The sequence below is a fragment of the Schistocerca americana genome, chromosome 7 (genome assembly GCF_021461395.2).
Source record: "Schistocerca americana isolate TAMUIC-IGC-003095 chromosome 7, iqSchAmer2.1, whole genome shotgun sequence".
Lineage (NCBI taxonomy): Eukaryota > Metazoa > Arthropoda > Insecta > Orthoptera > Acrididae > Schistocerca > Schistocerca americana.
Window position 1 is genome coordinate 67246348 of NC_060125.1, and position 19327 is coordinate 67265674.

A 19327-nucleotide genomic window follows, 5' to 3' on the forward strand; every position below is an offset into this window, starting at 1 on the left:
AAATAGTGGGCGAATGGAGAGCAATGGTAAGAATCATTGACAAAGTTGCCGCCGGTAGCTAATCAGCGGATAAATCAGGACCTTTTGCAAGGAATGAACAGGCTACTGATCACAGATATTGATTGAGAGTAAGCCAAAGAAAGCCAAAAGTTTTAAGAAGCAACAGAAATGAGTTTAGTAACTAAATTAACATCAGAACTAGAGACTGTTTAGCAGGCGAAATGAAGGTATTCATATAACTTGAAAGAAAGCAATGCAAGATGGACAGAGCAAGAAGCGGGTTACCACAGGCAATGGCAGTATTCATTCCATAAAGAAGGCTACTATAGTAAAGTACAGCCGTTAATTGACAAAGAAAATTGAGAGAATGCAAGTCTGGCCGTGAAACATGGGTTGTGAGGAAATTGCAAAAGAATAGAATCAAAGAGTGCTGAAATGTGATGTTGGAAAAGGACGCTGAAAGTTAAATATAGCGATAAGCAATGAGGATGATTTCCGTACAATCGGCGAGAAAGAGGAATACGTAGAACAGTAACTAGAAGGAGGTGCAGGAGGGGTGTTAAGACATTAGTTAATAACTCCAGTGGCACTAGAAGGATTTATAAACCGAAAAATTGCAGGGTAAAGCAAAAGACAACACAACATATATTTGATGTTATGTGCTACTGATAGGAGGAGATTGGCACGAGAGAGGAATCCATCATGTGCCGCATCAGACCAGTCAGCAGCTTGGGTAAAGGTTGGATACGGACAAATTAACAAGCTCGCTTGGATGCAGTATCCAGTTGTAAGACGAGTATATTTCTATTGTCTATTGTCGAACCACAATTTATGAAAGATTTTTATGTTTTATTAATAAGATTAAGTAGGAATAATTAATAATTGTCATGTTGAAAATAATTGTGGTAGCAGGGAATGTCTGCACCAAAGTGTTGTTGGCAAGAGATACCGCAAATTGATATAATTGTAAAAAGGGAGGGAGAGGCCGCGTATGGATACATTTTAAGAAAAGAGCGGGAAAGACTGCGCATAGATACATTTTGTAATGGTAGCAGGGATTGTCTGCACCAGAACGCATTGTTGGCAAGAGAGACCGCACTTTAGCGTTCGTAGGAAGTCAGTAGTAAGCGAGATGTGAAGCGAGTTGGTAGCAGGTCTGAAGCGAGAGGTTGAGAGGAGCAGTGTGCCTGCCAGCCACCAGCTATGATTTACAAGAGATTATAAACGGATGTACAGAGACATCAGCTAACTACACTCCTGGAAATTGAAATAAGAACACCGTGAATTCATTGTCCCAGGAAGGGGAAACTTTATTGACACATTCCTGGGGTCAGATACATCATATGATCACACTGACAGAACCACAGGCACATAGACACAGGCAACAGAGCATGCACAATGTCGGCACTAGTACAGTGTATATCCACCTTTCGCAGCAATGCAGGCTGCTATTCTCCCATGGAGACGATCGTAGAGATGCTGGATGCTGTGGAACGGCTTGCCATGCCATTTCCACCTGGCGCCTCAGTTGGACCAGCGTTCGTGCTGGACGTGCAGACCGCGTGAGACGACGCTTCATCCAGTCCCAAACATGCTCAATGGGGGACAGATCCGGAGATCTTGCTGGCCAGGGTAGTTGACTTACACCTTCTAGAGCACGTTGGGTGGCACGGGATACATGCGGACGTGCATTGTCCTGTTGGAACAGCAAGTTCCCTTGCCGGTCTAGGAATGATAGAACGATGGGTTCGATGACGGTTTGGATGTACCGTGCACTATTCAGTGTCCCCTCGACGATCACCAGTGGTGTACGGCCAGTGTAGGAGATCGCTCCCCACACCATGATGCCGGGTGTTGGCCCTGTGTGCCTCGGTCGTATGCAGTCCTGATTGTGGTGCTCACCTGCACGGCGCCAAACACGCATACGACCATCATTGGCACCAAGGCAGAAGCGACTCTCATCGCTGAAGACGACACGTCTCCATTCGTCCCTCCATTCACGCCTGTCCCGACACCACTGGAGGCGGGCTGCACGATGTTGGGGCGTGAGCGGAAGACGGCCTAACGGTGTGCGGGACCATAGCCCAGCTTCATGGAGACGGTTGCGAATGGTCCTCGCCGATACCCCAGGAGCAACAGTGTCCCTAATTTGCTGGGAAGTGGCGGTGCGGTCCCCTACGGCACTGCGTAGGATCCTACGGTCTTGGCGTGCATCCGTGCGTCGCTGCGGTCCGGTCCCAGGTCGACGGGCACGTGCACCTTCCGCCGACCACTGGCGACAACATCGATGTACTGTGGAGACCTCACGCCCCACGTGTTGAGCAATTCGGCGGTACGTCCACCCGGCCTCCCGCATGCCCACTATACGCCCTCGCTCAAAGTCCGTCAACTGCACATACGGTTCACGTCCACGCTGTCGCGGCATGCTACCAGTGTTAAAGACTGCGATGGAGCTCCGTATGCCTCGGCAAACTGGCTGACACTGACGGCGGCGGTGCACAAATGCTGCGCAGCTAGCGCTATTCGACGGCCAACACCGCGGTTCCTGGTGTGTCCGCTGTGCCGTGCGTGTGATCATTGCTTGTACAGCCCTCTTGCAGTGTCCGGAGCAAGTATGGTGGGTCTGACACACCGGTGTCAATGTGTTCTTTTTTCCATTTCCAGGAGTGTATTATCAGAAGAGGAACTAATATTATTGAAGTATTGAATTATTTGCGAAACTCAAGACTACTGAAGGTGTGTTTGCGCAATACTAGTTGTAAGATTATTGTAAAAAGTAAGTCCCATTTGAATGTTTGTAAAATCATTTCATTACCAGCAGTAAATATTTGAAGAAACGTTTTCAGAATATAATTTATTTTTGCCAGCAATGTTGCCTTACTGATTAGAATCCATCCCAGAAACCATCAGCGTAAAACTTTACAAAAATTTTATTGTTGTCAAGAAAAAGTGTAACTATGAATTACGTAACTTCAGTCAAATTAATTAAAGAATAACGTCAGCTTTGGTAATAAATACAGCCACTTATTATGACAGCCCACCAGCAGTAATTAGAGTATAGTAAACCAGAGTAAGTATATTCATGTCGCAGTTCGATGTAGCAGTCAGATGGCGATCCAGTAGCAGTTAAAAAGGTAAGGAACAGTTTTGGGTTATTGCAGATAACGACTGAGGGCCACGACGACGACACATTCTATGTTTCGTCGAAATAATCAGAAAATCACTTTTAATAAGCAGCAATTAAATTTGTATGCGAAGATTGAGAAAGACAATAAATTTCAAATGGAAGATTTCATTTATTATTATTAAGCAAGAGATAGAAATCCTAAGGAAAGGTTTCATAGATTATTGCAGAAGGGAAGGTTGCGTAACAAAAGAGATATATGGGAGACAGTTATTGCGTAACAAAAGAGATATAGAGGAGTCGGGAAGGTTTCGCAGTTAACGAACTGTGACATATGTCAGTAGATTTCCAATGCACGAGCTAATCACATAGTGGTTTAAAGCAGCAAATAAACACGTCCATAATAAATCTATTCTGTAGCACAAGTTACTCTCAGGAATCATAAAACACGTTGTAGAAAAGATACTGAAGTATACAGCGTGAAGCTAACACCACAGCAATCCAGCATTAAGGCCCATATCCGAGTCTCTGAACTGGCTATGTGACCACATCGTGTGGTAGTGCCCTCATTACACAATGATAACCTCGTATCTTTTTTTGCTGGGAAATCGAAATTTCTGTCATGCCATAACTCTATAGTAATTATAGTATGATTATCCAGCCAGTCTTCAGACATGATCATTCTGTTACATTCCGTACACTATATATGTTCCCGCTGTAGCGCAGAATGCATGATTGTAGTTTTAACAGAGAATCACCAAATTTATGCTAGAGAAACATAATCGAAATATGATATGGTATGAGACTGAAAATATAATCTTAATGATGAAGCATATGTTGTACAGGTGACGATGTACCACTGGGACCTACCGCAAGCATTGCAGTACATCGGAGGTTGGCCCAACCCAATCCTCGCTGACTATTTCGTGGAGTACGCTAGGGTCTTGTTTGAGAACTTTGGCGACAGAGTGAGTACCCATGCCTCCACTATTTCTCACAGGGGTCTCTGCCTGTTGTGACACACCTCTGACAACCGTGGTTCTTCAGGTCAAGTGGTGGATCACGTTCAACGAGCCAGCAGCCTTCACCCCTGGCTACGCCTCTTCTGGTGGTCGGGCGCCCTCGCAGAATGCGTCTGGCATTGGCGACTACCTGGCCTCCCACACCGTGATCAGGGCCCACGGACTCGTGTATCGCCTCTACGACGAACAGTACAGGGCAGCGCAAAACGGTATGCTTTTAAACATTTAATTAGTTTGTTGAGCCGGCCGCGGTGGCCGTGCGGTTCTAGGCGCTACAGTCCGGAAACGCGGGACTGCTACGGTCGCAGGTTCGAATCCAGCCTCGGGCATGGATGTGTGTGATGTCCTTAGGTTAGTTAGGTTTAAGTAGTTCTAAGTTCTAGGGGACTGATGACCTAAGATGTTAAGTCCCACAGTGCTCAGAGCCACAGCCAATTAGGTTGTTGTTGTTGTGGTCTTCAGTCCTGAGACTTGTTTGATGCAGCTCTCCATGCTACTCTATCCTGAGCAAACTTCTTCATCTCCCAGTGCTTACTGCAACCTACACCCTTCTGAATCTATTTAGTGTATTCATCTCTTGGTCTCCCTCTACGATTTTTACCCTCCACGCTGCCCTCCAATGCTAAATTTGTGATCCGCTGACGCCTCAGAACATGTCCTACCAACCGGTCCCTTCCTATTGTCAAGTTGTGCCTCAAACTCCTCTTCTCCCCAATTCTGTTCAATACCTCCTCATTAGTTATGTGATCTACCCATCTAATCTTCACCATTCTTCTGTAGCACCACGTTTCGAAAGCTTCTATTCTCTTCTTGTCTAAACTAGTTATCGTCCACGTTTCACTTCCATACATGGCTACACTCCATACAAATACTTTCAGAAACGACTTCCTAACACTTAATACTCGATGTTAAGAAATTTCTCTTCTTCAGAAACGCTTTCCTTGCCATTGCCAGTCTACATTTTATATCCTCCCTACTTCAACCATCATCAGTTATTTTGCTCCCCAAATAGTAAAACTCCTTCACTACTTTAAGTGTGTCATTTCCTAATCTAATTCCCTCAGCATCACCCGACTTAATTCGACTACATTCCATTATCCTTGTTTTGCTTTTGTTGATGTTCGTCTTATACCCTCCTTTCAAGACACTGTACATTCCGTTCAACTGCTCTTCCAAGTCCTTTGCTGTTTCTGACAGAATTACAGTGTCATCGGCGAACCTCAAAGTTTTCATTTCTTCTCCATGGATCTTAATACCTACTCCGAACTTTTCTTTTGTTTCCTTCACTGCTTGCTCAATATACAGATTGAATAGTATCGGGGAGAGGCTACAACCCTGTCTCACTCCCTCCCCAACTACTGCTTCCCTTTCATGTCCCTCGACTCTTATAACTGCCATCTGGTTTCTGTACAAATTGTAAATAGCCTTTCGCTCTCTGTATTTTACCCCTGCCACCTTCAGAATTTGAAAGAGAGTATTCCAGTCAACATTGTCAAAAGCTTTCTCTAAGTCTACAAATGCTAGAAACGTAGGTGTGCCTTTCCTTAACCTTTCCTCTAAGATAAGTCGTAGGGTCAGTATTGCCTCACGTGTTCCAACATTTCTACGGAATCCAAAGTGATCTTCCCCGAGATCCCCTTCTACCAGTTTTTCCATTAGTCTGTAAAGAATTCGCGTTAGTATTTTGCAGCTGTGACTTATTAAACTGATAGTTCGGTAATTTTCACATCTGTCAACACCTACTTTCTTTGGGATTAGAATTATTATATTCTTCTTGAAGTCTGAGGGAATTTCGCCTGTCTCATACATCTTGCTCACCAGATGGTAGAGTTTTGTCAGGACTGGCTCTCCCAAGGCTGTCAGTAGTTCTAATGGAATGTTGTCTACTCCCGGGGCCTTGTTTCGACTTAGGTCTTTCAGTGCTCTGTCAAACTCTTCACGTAGTATCATATGTCCCATTTCATCTTCATCTACATCCTCTTCCATTTCCATGATATTGTCCTCTAGAACATCGCCCCTGTATAGACCCTCTATATACTCCTTCCACCTTTCTGCTTTCCCTTCTTTGCTTAGAACAGGATTTCCATCTGAGCTCTTGACATTCATGTAAGTGGTTCTCTTTTCTCCAAAGGTCTCTTTAATTTTCCTGTAGGTAGTATCTATCTTACCCCTAGTGAGATAAGCCCCTTCATCCTTACATTTGTCCTCTAGCCATCCCTGCTTAGCAGTTTTGCTCTTCCTGTCGATCTCATTTTTGAGACGTTTGTATTCCTTAATTAGGTTAGATGTACATTTTGTTTCAATACATCCATATCGAGGGGATTCTTCAGCATGCAGAACATGTGAGAAAACAACATTACGGAATAAATATTTTCGAAGAACAGCATACATGTTATTGCACCTAACATATATCTCAAATGGTGCAGTCCTCATGGATGTGGTAATAGGTCAAATATCATAAATATGATTACTATTAAAAACAGTCTTGATCACTATAGTAGTGATTCTTCAGCAGAAAGAGGTTCCTACTCAATGGTCTGAAGATGACCACAGCAGTGGTCGAAACTGGTCACCTTAATAAATAAATTGTGATCAAGACTGATTTTAATAGCAAATATTTCTAACACATTGATCACTGTCACTCCCATAATGTATTCAAAAGTAATAAATATGTTTCATTTCAAAGGTAATGTCAAATTTTCTACAAACCTTGTAAATGTACAATACACTGAGCTGCACATTATAATTCTTAGGCCATTGTAGCCATGTATCATCAATTACAAAAATCATTTTACAACACATATTTAAAGTGACGGCATTACTGCACTGATTTTGAAGAGAATTCAGATTGGAGATACATAGCACTCGTATTATTTGATATAATTATTAACATACACACATCAGTCAGTTCTGCTAAGAAATTCATCAGTGAATAAATCTGGATTTATGTCACTGATACTGATGAGGTATTTTCCAGGTTGTCGTCTGTTAACGTTGTATGTGTGTTGTATTTATTTGTTTTCATAAGATAAAAAAGTTGTTCAAACTTTTATGTGCTTCCAAAAGACAAACTTTTCTTCTTGCAAACGATTTCAGTTGCGGATGTTTCTCTTCGGTCAAATAAGTTTTATAAAATGCAAGGTGGGAGTTCAAGTTCGAAAGCTGTTGGAGGCAATCCGTGATCAGTAAACGCAGCCTCCAATTTTACAGGTAGGATTATCCATGAAATCTGTGCCTTGGACAAAGAATTTATCTGTTCTCTCAGCTTGTGCCATATGTCGACTTGTTCTCCACCAGTCTGAGCTTTACCCCGAGCACCTAGTAGTGGATTCTTCTGTCGAGCTCGTAAAGAGCAACTTGTGTTTGTAACCAGTGTGATACAAAGGTATGGTGCTGCCTTCCTGCGAACGTCGAACTTATTTGTCCAGTCAGATGTTGACAGACATGCAGTTTAATGTGTACTCCATCCGCTGCACAGCTAGGCATTTTTCATGTTAACAAATATTGCGAGAGGAGAAAGGAGTGAAAACGGCAGGATAAAAAATTCTGGTGCTAACCTGAGCCCGAAACCGAGTATTTCTGCGTAGTATATTTCAATGATGATTCAAATGGCAATCTGTTTCAGGCAGCGTAGGAATCACGCTGAGTATGCAGGGAAACGAACCGGCAACAAATTCGACAGAAGACTTGGAAGCCGCAGACCGACAGCAACAGTTTGAAGTAAGTGCGGTATCTGCTACAGCTGTGTTGCTAACTTTTAACCTGAACCAGTCAAGTTCTAACTATCGACTACCATACCATACATCTACATGTATGCTCCTCAGGACACCTTGTTGCAGTGTGTGACAGTGTATCCTTTGTTTACTACTGTCGCTTCCCCCCGCCCCCATACACACACCTTTTCACGTTCCAGTCGCGAATGTTTCACGGATAGAATGATTGTTGGTAAGACTTCGTCTGAGATTAAATCTCTCTTATTTTACGTTGATGATCATTTCGTGACATACACGTCCAAGGAAATTTGTTAACTCTTCTAGAAATAGCATACTTGAATACACTCTGAAGTATCAAGGGAACAAGTCCAAGAGTCTCGTATCAGAACAACGTGTTGGCCACAGCCTTGCTGAGCCTCTGCCTATCCGCCTGCAAGTGAACCTCCGATTTAGGTATTCGCTTACTCTGAGAGCCAAATTAGAAGTTAGAATTGGAAGGAAAATCAGCATTGGCCGTTTTTTGTTGTTTTATTGTCAGCAGAATCGATTTTCAGTCACTTAGTGACCATCCTCAGTGCTGTAATATACAATTAAAATTGGTAAGCACTGGTATCAAGCTATAACCACAATTTTAGAGAGATCATATAAGTTTATGTGATCGCTCTAAGCTAAATTTTACCTGTAACTGTCCCTTCTGCAATAATGAAGGGTCCATGAACTGCAACCTTTGTGAATTCAAGCGATACATGCACCTTCCTTGTGTCTCTTTGCCACTCAGTGGTAACGTGAGGTGGCTCGTTTCTCATAGCGGCAGCTATATTTGTTACCTTTTTCGGAGGTGTGGAATGTGGCTTCTGTAGTAAACAAACTGTGATCCATGAAAAGTTAATTGTGTGCAGCTTCCGTCAAATAGCTTCGCGAGGTCCACAATCCTCATAATCGGATTTGTGAATCACCTGAATGTTTTCTTTAGCGTAAAATGTGAAACTTCCAAAACCGTTGAATGTGATACCTTTTATTGGTTGCTTAAACGACGTTTTCATGTATTAGGACTTATTTCGATTGCTTTTCTGATGAACTGCGTAGTCTGCTCGGGTGCAAGAAGTCTCCCAGAGTGTGGTTCATTGGGAACCTTTCTATTTCTTTGTAATTTGTTGACAGATAACTGGATGTCTGCTTATGAAATTTTCGAGGGAACTCCAGATTCACCTCTAAAGTCTCCTTGATTTTCCTGGAAAAAAACAACAGCCCATGTTATCACATAAAATGATTATAAACATGTATTATGTAAATGTATCCGTTATTCCTTACAATCAGAAATGGATCGGGACATTAAAGCCACCATTTAAATTGTGATTTCGTAAGCTTTCCCATCTTACTGGCGTCTCCGACTCAATATTTCGATTGCCCATTTGGCCGTCGTCTTCAGGTGAGACGCTGCTGTTACTGAGTCTCGTCCACCTGTTCTGGAGCCAGCGCCCCACATACACGCCAGGAGGAAGTGCTCAGCGCATGCATCATGGGAATTTGTGGATGGCAGCACTAGACGCGCAAGGACGTTGTCGTTAGAGAATCCTCAAAATCTGAGTGGCTTTTTTTTTTCTGGCTGCAGGCTTCGCTGCTGAAAGGGCAGCTGTTCGATCGATCAGAGAAAATAATGATATAGTAGTTTTGCCACAGCCCTCATTGGGGGGGGGGGGGGGGGGGGGTGCTAGTAAATAGATTCCTTACTCAGTGATCATGGCTGCCCTTTCAAATGACAACATGATAGATCTTTTCAGTCTCAAAAAAGAACTTCATGTCTAGAGATGTTGTTATAAGATCTTGGCCTGGTCCTGTTCTTCTGCCAAGATTGCATGATTTGCCCCAAATTCACAAGGAAAGAGTGCCATTACTGATAGTAATTTGGGCCTATCCAACTACAACATGGCGAAATGTCTATGGGTGTTCTTCGTCCCTTCGTCAGCAAACACGTACATCACATCTCCAACTCAACTTAATGTATTTGGCATTTAAATGCACTATACCCGGGTCTCTCGGATCTGCATCGTTGTCCCATTGGTTACATGTGCTCCACTTGAAGAATAGTTTAATCAGTAAAATGCTGAATATGGAAATGTTGGAATTTTGTTATTATGCGGTTACATCAACTTACTTTTTATTTTATTATAAACTTTATAAACAAACTAACCGGTTAGCTATGTGTAGTCCCTTATGCCCCTCCACTGCTAATTAATTTATGGGGGGCAGCATCCTGAAAACCGAGATATTTCTAGAGAAATGACGACGACTTCTTTCAGTTTGGCCACATAGACCCGATGTCCTTCATTGTTCCTTCGAACACTTTATTTCCCTTCACCTTGGATGTGGAAACTGATGGGAAGCTCCCATCTCTGCAAACAGAATGATGGCACTCTGAGACGTAGTATTTATTGCAAACCTGTACATACTGACCGCTACCTGAATGAGTATAGGTATCACACACCATTCCAACGCAAAGGTATTCTTAGGTCGCTCCTCCAAACAGCATATACCACATCTCAGACGAAAAGCTTTACACAGGAAATTGAACTCCTAAATTCCGTATTTAAGCGGAAGAGCTTCTCTGAGAGGCAGATCCATCATGCCTTCATGTTCATATCTTCACTGTAGCCAGGTGAGACGACGTCAGCTGCTTTCATACTATATACTGGGAGCTTACCAGCTAAAAGAGGGTGAATTTCAAGAAATCTAAAAACAAGACTGTCTTTCGCCCATCTGCCATGATTAATGCCTTTTTGGGTTCTGACACGGATGATCTGGTGTTAAAGAAGTCCTGTTTTTGTAAGATTCCATGCCACTGTGGTTAGACGTACGTTTGTCAAACTATTCCTACTGTTGAGTACAAGTGTCATTACCACTAACACCACTCAATGTTGCAACAATACAAAAAAATCCACATGTTGGAGCATTGGTTACCCAAGGTTCAAAATGGTTCAAATGGCTCTGAGCACTATGCGACTTAACTTCTGAGGTCATCAGTCGACTAGAACTTAGAACTAATTAAACCTAACTAAGGACATCACACATCCATGCCCGAGGCAGGATTCGAACCTGCGACCGTAGCGGTCGCCCGGTTCCAGACTGTAGCGCCTAGAACCGCACGGCCATTCCGGCCGGCGTTACCCAAGGGAAGGGCAAAGAAACTTAATGTGACACAGATGATTACTGCCGCTTCTCTTAGCTCAGACTGTGTTCTGCAACAATCTATTGAAATTAGTATGACTAGTGATTATATTAATTGGGTCAAGGGCTGTATACTCACAGCAAGTCGTGGGATCTAGTGCTGACATACATTAAAACACAACGCTCTTCATTGGCAGAAGGATCTAAAGATGACTTGTGTTTCCCTTCACGATTAGCAACACTGCAATAGGCGAATTGGCGTAAGAGAATCGCTGGCAGCTGCTGCAATTGGGTGCGCTAAAGTCAACCAGTAACGTAAGGCAACTTTTCAAAGGTTCAAATGCTCTGAGCACTATGGGAGTTAACTGCTGAGGTCATCAGTTGCCTAGAACTTAGAACTACTTAAACCTAACTAACCTAAGGACATCACACACATCCATGCCCGAGGCAGGATTCGAACCTGCGACCGTAGCTTCAGAGCGGTTCCGGACTGAAGCGCCTAGAACCGCTCGGCCACACCGGCCGGCGCAAGGCAATTTTGTAAACGTCTCTATGGAGCTCCTCAGTGTCATCGTAGTTCTACAGACGACTATTGTTTTCGTCTTCAGCCATTAGCATCACGCAGCTGAAAGTCAGCAATAGCGCTGCCAACTGTCAGGTATACGCTTAATTTGACTGGACTACTTTATGTTTTGCAGTGGGGGCAGCACTAACAGCATTTGGCAGATGTGCAGATTACTCTCTGCTGGTCTATGTAGGGACACCGGCTGCACAGCAGATTTCAGCAGCATCTCACCTGAAGATGACAGCATGGTGAAGCATAGAAATATTGTCTCAGCTTGACTTGAAGATCTGGCTACGTACCCAAGAAGAATATTACAGCATAATGTATTAACATGTTTCCAGTTGAAAATCCTGGCATCCTCATTCGGTTAAGAAAACCACACTAACTGCCAATAGTTGATATCCACCGAATTCTTCAGGGCCTCCAACATGTTACGCATAAACTATCATGCCACATAAAATTCTTTGCCGATGTCATAGCATTTCGTTTTTTCATATGCAAATCCTTTTCTGTGGTTGAAATAATACATGATAACATCTGGCATATTTACAAAATATGAAAATTATATATATTCCTGGGTGTTGATCAGGCTGGAATCTACGCACACCCCATCTACACTGAAGACGGCGACTACCCTGCCGTAGTGCGTCAGAGGGTAGATGCAAACAGTGCAGCAGAGGGGCGACCCCGATCACGGTTGCCAACTTTCACTCAAGAGGAGATCGCATACATCAGGGGTAAGTATTTGCCGTTGTACAGCTACATTTTCCATCGATGGTCAACACAGAACTTCTAACGCTGTGATTTCTTCAACAGAGCATCAGATATAATAACGTAACTCCTCAGATTCATCTTCTTTAGTTTCGAAATGAAGAACCGAATTTTTCATATAGTACAAGCATTTATAACGCTTAACATTTGGCACGTTTGGATCTTTATTGCACGTAATGCCACATCCCGTATATCGGAGGTCCGTAACCTCCAACCCTCTTTTTGCCATTTAGAATCAGGTGGTAGCAGTTGGATGAAATTGTCATTGCCAGTAGTTGTTTGACAAGGACAAAAAGTGAGACGTAGCAGACCTAAGTATCAGTCACTCTTGTTAGCTTCCAAGACTAAGTCCGTAGCGCGCCGTCGAGCGTAATGTGGAAGATGCCCTGAATAATTTGTGGTTAGTGAACTTTGCTTTGTGTAGAGGGTTGCAAGAGTATATCATGATGTCAATATGAGTTTCTGAGACCAGCTGAACAGCAGTATGAAGTCTCAAATGATAACGAACAGATGAAATCATTACCTTTTTTGTCAGAAACCAGTTATTGTTGGACAAATACTATTCTTTTGCTAAAAAATATACATAGTAGTTATTGTGAAAGTCACAGTACCAACAAAAAAGTCTGTGAATTAGTAAGTGGTCATTTTTCAGGATTTGTAAATCAAGTGTGAAAGTGAAATATGTAATGGCGTTTCGTAATAAAATTCGTGACGCAGTAAATAATCTACAAGAAAATGGAAACTGTACGTAGCCTTGATGCATTTTCAAAGTCGCAACAGTCCTGAGAATTTTGGAATGGGCAAGAAACAAGTTAGATATACTTGATGTCTATAAGGCTCTGGACTGACTGTCAGGAAAAATATGTCTAAAGAATATGCACCAGCAAATACAAACTTTGTTTTATTTATGCTATATGGTACGTGAATGAATTCGTTATTACTAGTAGCACTGTTCATAGAATCATGTAGCCTTCATAGTCGTCAATGATTAGTTCTCAATTTGTACCGCTGTTGTTATGCGTGCGGAAATGATAACATTGCTAATACTACATGCCTTGTTTCAAAATGGTATTAAGAGAAAATGCTCCCTCCTCTACCGTCAATTTCTCGCTGATTGTCCTGAGAACCAAAGGCACAGTCGACATGTCATGTAATACGATGAAACCTTATCTCTGTTGTAAACTTCACAAATCTGTAATGTCCGATAAGCGATGACATCACGTGAATTGAAATTATCTAGCCCTTTTACTTTATCGACTTTTGGTCCACGTACAACAGCAACGGTGACTTAGCCGTTACCGTGTTCCTTCGTATCCTTGTTAGCGAGAGTGAAGTTGAAAACTCCACCGCAAAACATCGATGGCGCATGCAAGATGACTTGGGCGCCTACGTAATCCTTGGTAGTAATAGAAATGTTGTCTCGCTGATTGTTGTAGCAAGGAAGCGTGGCACGCAGGCGTAATAAGGAGCGGGTCGTTGCATTCCATAAGAAGGATGGCGACCAGTGTGCAGAACTATGCACTATTTCAGTGGTGTCACTTCCATGTCCAAGGGCTGGAGACGGAACAACTCCCGTGTAGAAATCAATGTTGCTTCTGCAGGCACAAATGGTATAGAACTCAACTTCCTCTGGCCATGCGTGAGACGAAGGAGGCAGCAGACAGTGCGTCTCTTCAGTATCTCCGCAGAAGCGATATGTAGTGTCCTGAAGACATTCGTCCTATGCCCTCCCGTGATGTAAGCAGGCCACTAAGCTTCAGCGCTGCAGTCTGTTGCATGCTACCGTATTTGATGTCCTGTGTAAGTCTAGGCAGGGAAGGGTCCCTCACGACTGAGCTGCTTCACCACGTCATGCCAGTCTCCTAAACTTGAATATGATTTCGTAGAGCTCACAGTGTGTAGTTTCCTCCCAGAAGCCCATCTTTTAAGGATTATTTCCGATTTCATACCTGGTGGAATTTTGGATGGTACACAATATCTCGACGAAAATTCAAAATAGTTCATAGTTACAATGTTTCTTGGCTGTTGCACTTTGCTTCATCCTCTGATTAATCAGCGAGAGTACTGCACCAAGTGGCGAATGGGACAACATTTGAAAACAATAAGTTCAGTTACGACTTCGTCTACTGCAGAGTCGACGAAAAGCGATCCTTGACTGTTATCGTGGGTGATGTGGCTACTTCGCACTCCCACCCAAATCTATCACGTAACGCTATTTTGTGTGCGGTTCTATGGATACCCCTCAGTTTCATTGCAACTCTGGAATGATGAGCCAAAACATTATTACCGCCTGCTTAATAGCCTTTTTTGTCCATATTTGGAACGAAGTACAACACTGACTCTGCATATCAAGGATCCGACAGTTTGTGTGAGATTTGTGGAGGTATGTGGTGTTGTGACTTGGCGAGACAGCCAAGCCACTATGAGGTAGCCAAAAGGCACGCGTTTAAGCTCACGCAGGCTGGCGTGAGGTCTGGAACAGTTAAAGGAGTTGAGCCTAGTAAAAAACGTACGTAGCTTCTGGAATACTTAACTTTTATCCATACTTGGTGAACATCGGTCTGACGGTACATGCATCACAAGATAAATAGCAAATGATAATGGCGCCTTGCTAGGTCGTAGCAAATGACGTAGCTGAAGGCTATGCTAACTATCGTCTCGGCAAATGAGAGCGTAATTTGTCAGTGAACCATCGCTAGCAAAGTCGGCTGTACAACTGGGGCGGGTGCTAGGAAGTCTCTCTAGACCTGCCGTGTGGCGGCGCTCGGTCTGCAATCACTGACGGTGGCGACACGCGGGTCCGACGTATACTACCGGACCGAGGCCGATTTAAAGGCTACCACCTAGCAAGTGTGGTGTCTGGCGGTGACACCACATGTGGCGCTAGATGTCTGTGCAAAGGTCATGTAATCCGCATAACGGGCAGCTGATTAGTGTACGTGTTCGCCGGATAGCACCCCAAATGGGTTCCATAGGAATTACATAAGGCGAATTTGGCCGCCGAGACATCAACATGAGTCCACTATAACGCTCTTGAAAACACTGCTGCATGGTTCTGGCTCAGAGACACAGTCAGTCATACTGCTGACAGATGACATCGCCGTCGGGGAAGACATCAAGCACAAAGGGACGCAGGTGGTTTGCAGCTGTCAGCGTGTCTTCGATTACTACCGCAGGTGCCATGCAAGTACAGGCGATGTCTCCCATAGCATCATATTGCGCCCATCAGCCCGTGACAGTGGCGCTCCGCACATTTCGAGCCGCCGATCACCTCGATGACGGCGTTTGTGGAGACGACCAGCGACCTAGTGGAGCAAAAACCTGATCCTCCCAAAGAGACGACGGCTGAATCCCGATGGTGCCGAGCCCTCTGCAGTCGTAACTGACGATGTCGTTCTGTCAACGTGTGAACACGTAGGGTTGTCAGTTGCAAAACTGCGTATTCAACGATGAATAGTGTGCTCCAAAACACTTGTGCATGCAGCGGCATTGCGCTTTCTCGGCAGAGATCCCGGAGATCGCCATATATCCTACTTCACTGAGCAGACAAGCCTCCGAATCCCACCTTCTGTGAAGTGTCGTGGTCGTCCAACCATTTAGCGCCTGGTGGTAGTGTCACTACCCTTCTACCTCTTTTTGTAGATGCTCGCGACAGTAGCACGTGAACATTCGACCAGCTTCGCTGTTTTCGAGATAGTCATTCACAGGCTCTGCGTAATAATAATCTGCCCTTCGTCGAAGTGGCTTATCTCAATGGATTTCCCAATTTGTGACCCATTTCTTCCCCAGTGTGATCCCCCGACCGTGTCTACTCAGATTACACATATTTATTACCCCGTCAAGTGCCCTCACCGCCAGCAGGCGGGGTACAATGCGGCAGTGTGCAGCGATCATAATGTTTTGCTTACCAGTGTACAGGCGGCTATTGTGTTTCGCCTGCAACGTTTGCGCTTCATAGTTCAAACCTGGCAACAGTGCTGCAAGCTGTCACGGATCTTCCTTCTCCGACACTACTACAGTGCTATGTTAGATATGTTTTGCAGCATTCTAGGGATTTTGAGAAGCAGGTTAGCGCAGCTTATTTACGTAGAAACAAGTCACTGCAAATTTGTCTGCCGCTGGTTAATTGAAATATAATTTAAGGTGATTGAGGATCAACTGTAATTACCATATCAATCACCTCTGAATGCAGCGAACATAATAAGCAAAAAATGGTGTCAAAGTAAATTCTGAATTTGTGTGTGGGTGTGGTTGTTACATATATTTTTGATCAACGTTTAGTATTATTCATGTTATTTTGAAGCTAGCGTGCTTCAACGTCTTTATGTGAGCTGAGAATGTAGTACTGAAGCTACCTATTACTATAAGAGCACTAAGCGTTAATAAACTAGATTTTAATTGTATTAAATTTCAGCCTCCAGTTGCATAAGTAAAGAGACGACTCGGCGCCCGCGGCCCACCTGTCTGGCCCGTTGGTGTGACCTACCGGCAAAACAGTAGTAGAAGTGACGCAGTCTCATTGTACGGTACTACTAACATTTTAGGTTTGACAAGGCCAATATCTGGCATGTTTTAATTTAATGTTACATTGTGACATTTCTGAAGAAGGCTACATTATTATAGCCGAAACCTAGGTACAGTTTCTTTGCTTATGCAACTGGAGGCTGAAATGTAATATAATTACGTTTTACAGTTTCTGGCTCTGCTGCACCATGCTAAAAATATTCAAACTAGATTTTACCTTTAACTGAATGTTAATATGTGAACCCCTCAAGGAAATGATCTCTTCCGAACTGTTTATATATAGCACAAATAAAAATCTGTTGCAGGTTCAGCCGACTTCTTCGGACTCAATACTTACGTCACTAGTTTTATAACGTCAGGTGAAACTGGAATATCTCCATCCAAGAGCAGAGACTCGGGCGTCATCACGGTCGGTGGTGGGGTAAGTAAGCTGTACAAGTCCGTCACATCATCTTCCGACAGATGTGATACTTTCAATAATTGTAACTGAGGTTAGATCAAGTAATATGAATCCCTTATTGGATTTTTGCATATATATAAATTACCATATATTTATAAAATGAAAGAACTGCTTAGATCACTCGTTATTTGTTCACACCAGCTGCAAGTTATACGTTTCGGTAGACTACCATCGTCAGACTCTTGCTGGAAAAAAATAACAATCAGCACGGATAATTTATGTTAAAACGTCCTGGCATGAAACTATACACATTCGTTTCATCCTCTAATGCGAGGAACTTCTGAGATGAAACACTGGCAGCTACGAAGAAAGCTCATTGGGGCCCAGAAATTTTGTAATACGGTCTTTATGCGCTGTATACAGGGTGGTTAGAAAATCTCTGAAACGCTTGCAGGGATTTTGCAGGGCAGGTTGCACTGAGACATAAAAGCGAAGAAAAAAGTCCGGTATGTTGCGTCGTTTCCGAGTTATTTATCATTGAAATCAGCCAGCCGGGGTGTAGCGCGCTCGCCTTCGAGCGGTGTTGCCCACAGAGTGCTTTGCTTGGTCAGCTGGAAATTTAATTTTCGTCCGCGACTACCTGATTGTCTAAATTAAATTCTAAATAACTCGGAAAGGGTGCAATGTATCGAATTTTTTTCTTAACACTTATGCCTCAATACAACCTGTCCTGCAACATCCCTACATGCATTTCAGACGTTTTCTGACCATCCTGCATAGCGCTCCTCAACTACTCGGATGATCTGTTGACAGATGTGTCCTTTCCAGTTAATAACCATACTTACCTGCTCTGCTGCAAGTAATCGGTCATTGTAGTCCTTCTCGTTGCGCAAAGTGCGCATCCAAAATTATTTGCTATAGCTCAGTCACCGTTTCTGTTAAACTTATTATAGTGTGCATAAATTTCTGTTGATTTAATACAAGCACGTACGACAATTAGTCGCTTTAGCTAAAATGCTATTCTCGTGAAATTTGCAAAACTTGTTCCAATACGGTCGCCCTATCACACCGTTCAAAGCGACGGCTCCTCTAGAGTCCAGCTGAACGAGTGTTTCGGTGCATACCACTCTAAACAGCGGTAAAACCCTTGGTTTCATCTATAACAAAATCGTCGAACGCAGAAGTGTTACAAAAAAAATCGACATCGTTGTGAGGAGCTGCTGTGTTTTAAGATGAGAGGGAACGGGGAAGTCTGCTGTTCGGAGACTTCTTTTGGTTGGGATAAACATGAATAAATGCAGGCCAGTGTGTGTGAAAAAACTGTGCAGCAATACTCGTGGTGGCACTGCTGTTCTCGGAAAACAGTATTAAAGAACTATTGCGTTTTAGTGTTTCGTATCAAACTGCCCCTCGGGTTATACGGTTAGGGAAGTCGGGCTTAACTTCCGCATCCGACGGAGGGATCGCTGTACACTTACCACTTTCCCTCACTTCATCAGATGCTGTGACAGGTTTCAAAATGAATCCATGACGTTGGTACAACGTCTGCTGATCAGCATCAAACAGTGCCTCTTGTCGCTGGGAATATACCGCTGCTGACAATTTCTTCCACATTGACGATCGAAGTGGCTGCCTCCAAGTCCATTTTCTCCTACTGATGTCTGAAATGTTGACCAATACAGGGTGCTAGAATTTTATTTTGAAATGGTGGTCGTGGGCAGAGGCTACTTAAGGTAATCTTCATTAGTCTGAACTCGAAGTTCAGATAACGTTAAGTGCTAAAGGAGCTACAAAAATGAGCAAATAATCACTTCAGCATAATTAAAAATTACTCATAGTTCCAGATTCGTTGAAGCTGTTTCAAATTCGGTAGTCCAGTTAGTTCGACTTCCAATATAATGATGAAGTCCTAGCATTATATAAGCACTAAAAGGAAAGTTCAGTGTTCCAGATTCTCGTGGAATATACCCAAGTCGCCAGTGTACTGTGCAAGGAAAATTTAAAGTCCTACGCTGACGTCCACTGAAAATTTCACACGTCATG

At 43.4% G+C, this 19327-nt stretch overlaps 1 protein-coding gene across 1 annotated transcript in view; it reads left to right on the forward strand.

Moving 5' to 3' along the window:
- Positions 1 to 19327, forward strand: part of LOC124622567 (myrosinase 1-like) — a 52390-nt gene that overhangs the window by 21188 nt on the left and 11875 nt on the right. The window contains exons 4-8 of the mRNA XM_047148313.1: positions 3970 to 4092; positions 4172 to 4355; positions 7772 to 7866; positions 12179 to 12326; positions 17190 to 17305. Of these exons, the coding sequence (XP_047004269.1) occupies positions 3970 to 4092; positions 4172 to 4355; positions 7772 to 7866; positions 12179 to 12326; positions 17190 to 17305 (666 nt within the window). The remainder of the gene's footprint in view (positions 1 to 3969; positions 4093 to 4171; positions 4356 to 7771; positions 7867 to 12178; positions 12327 to 17189; positions 17306 to 19327) is intronic.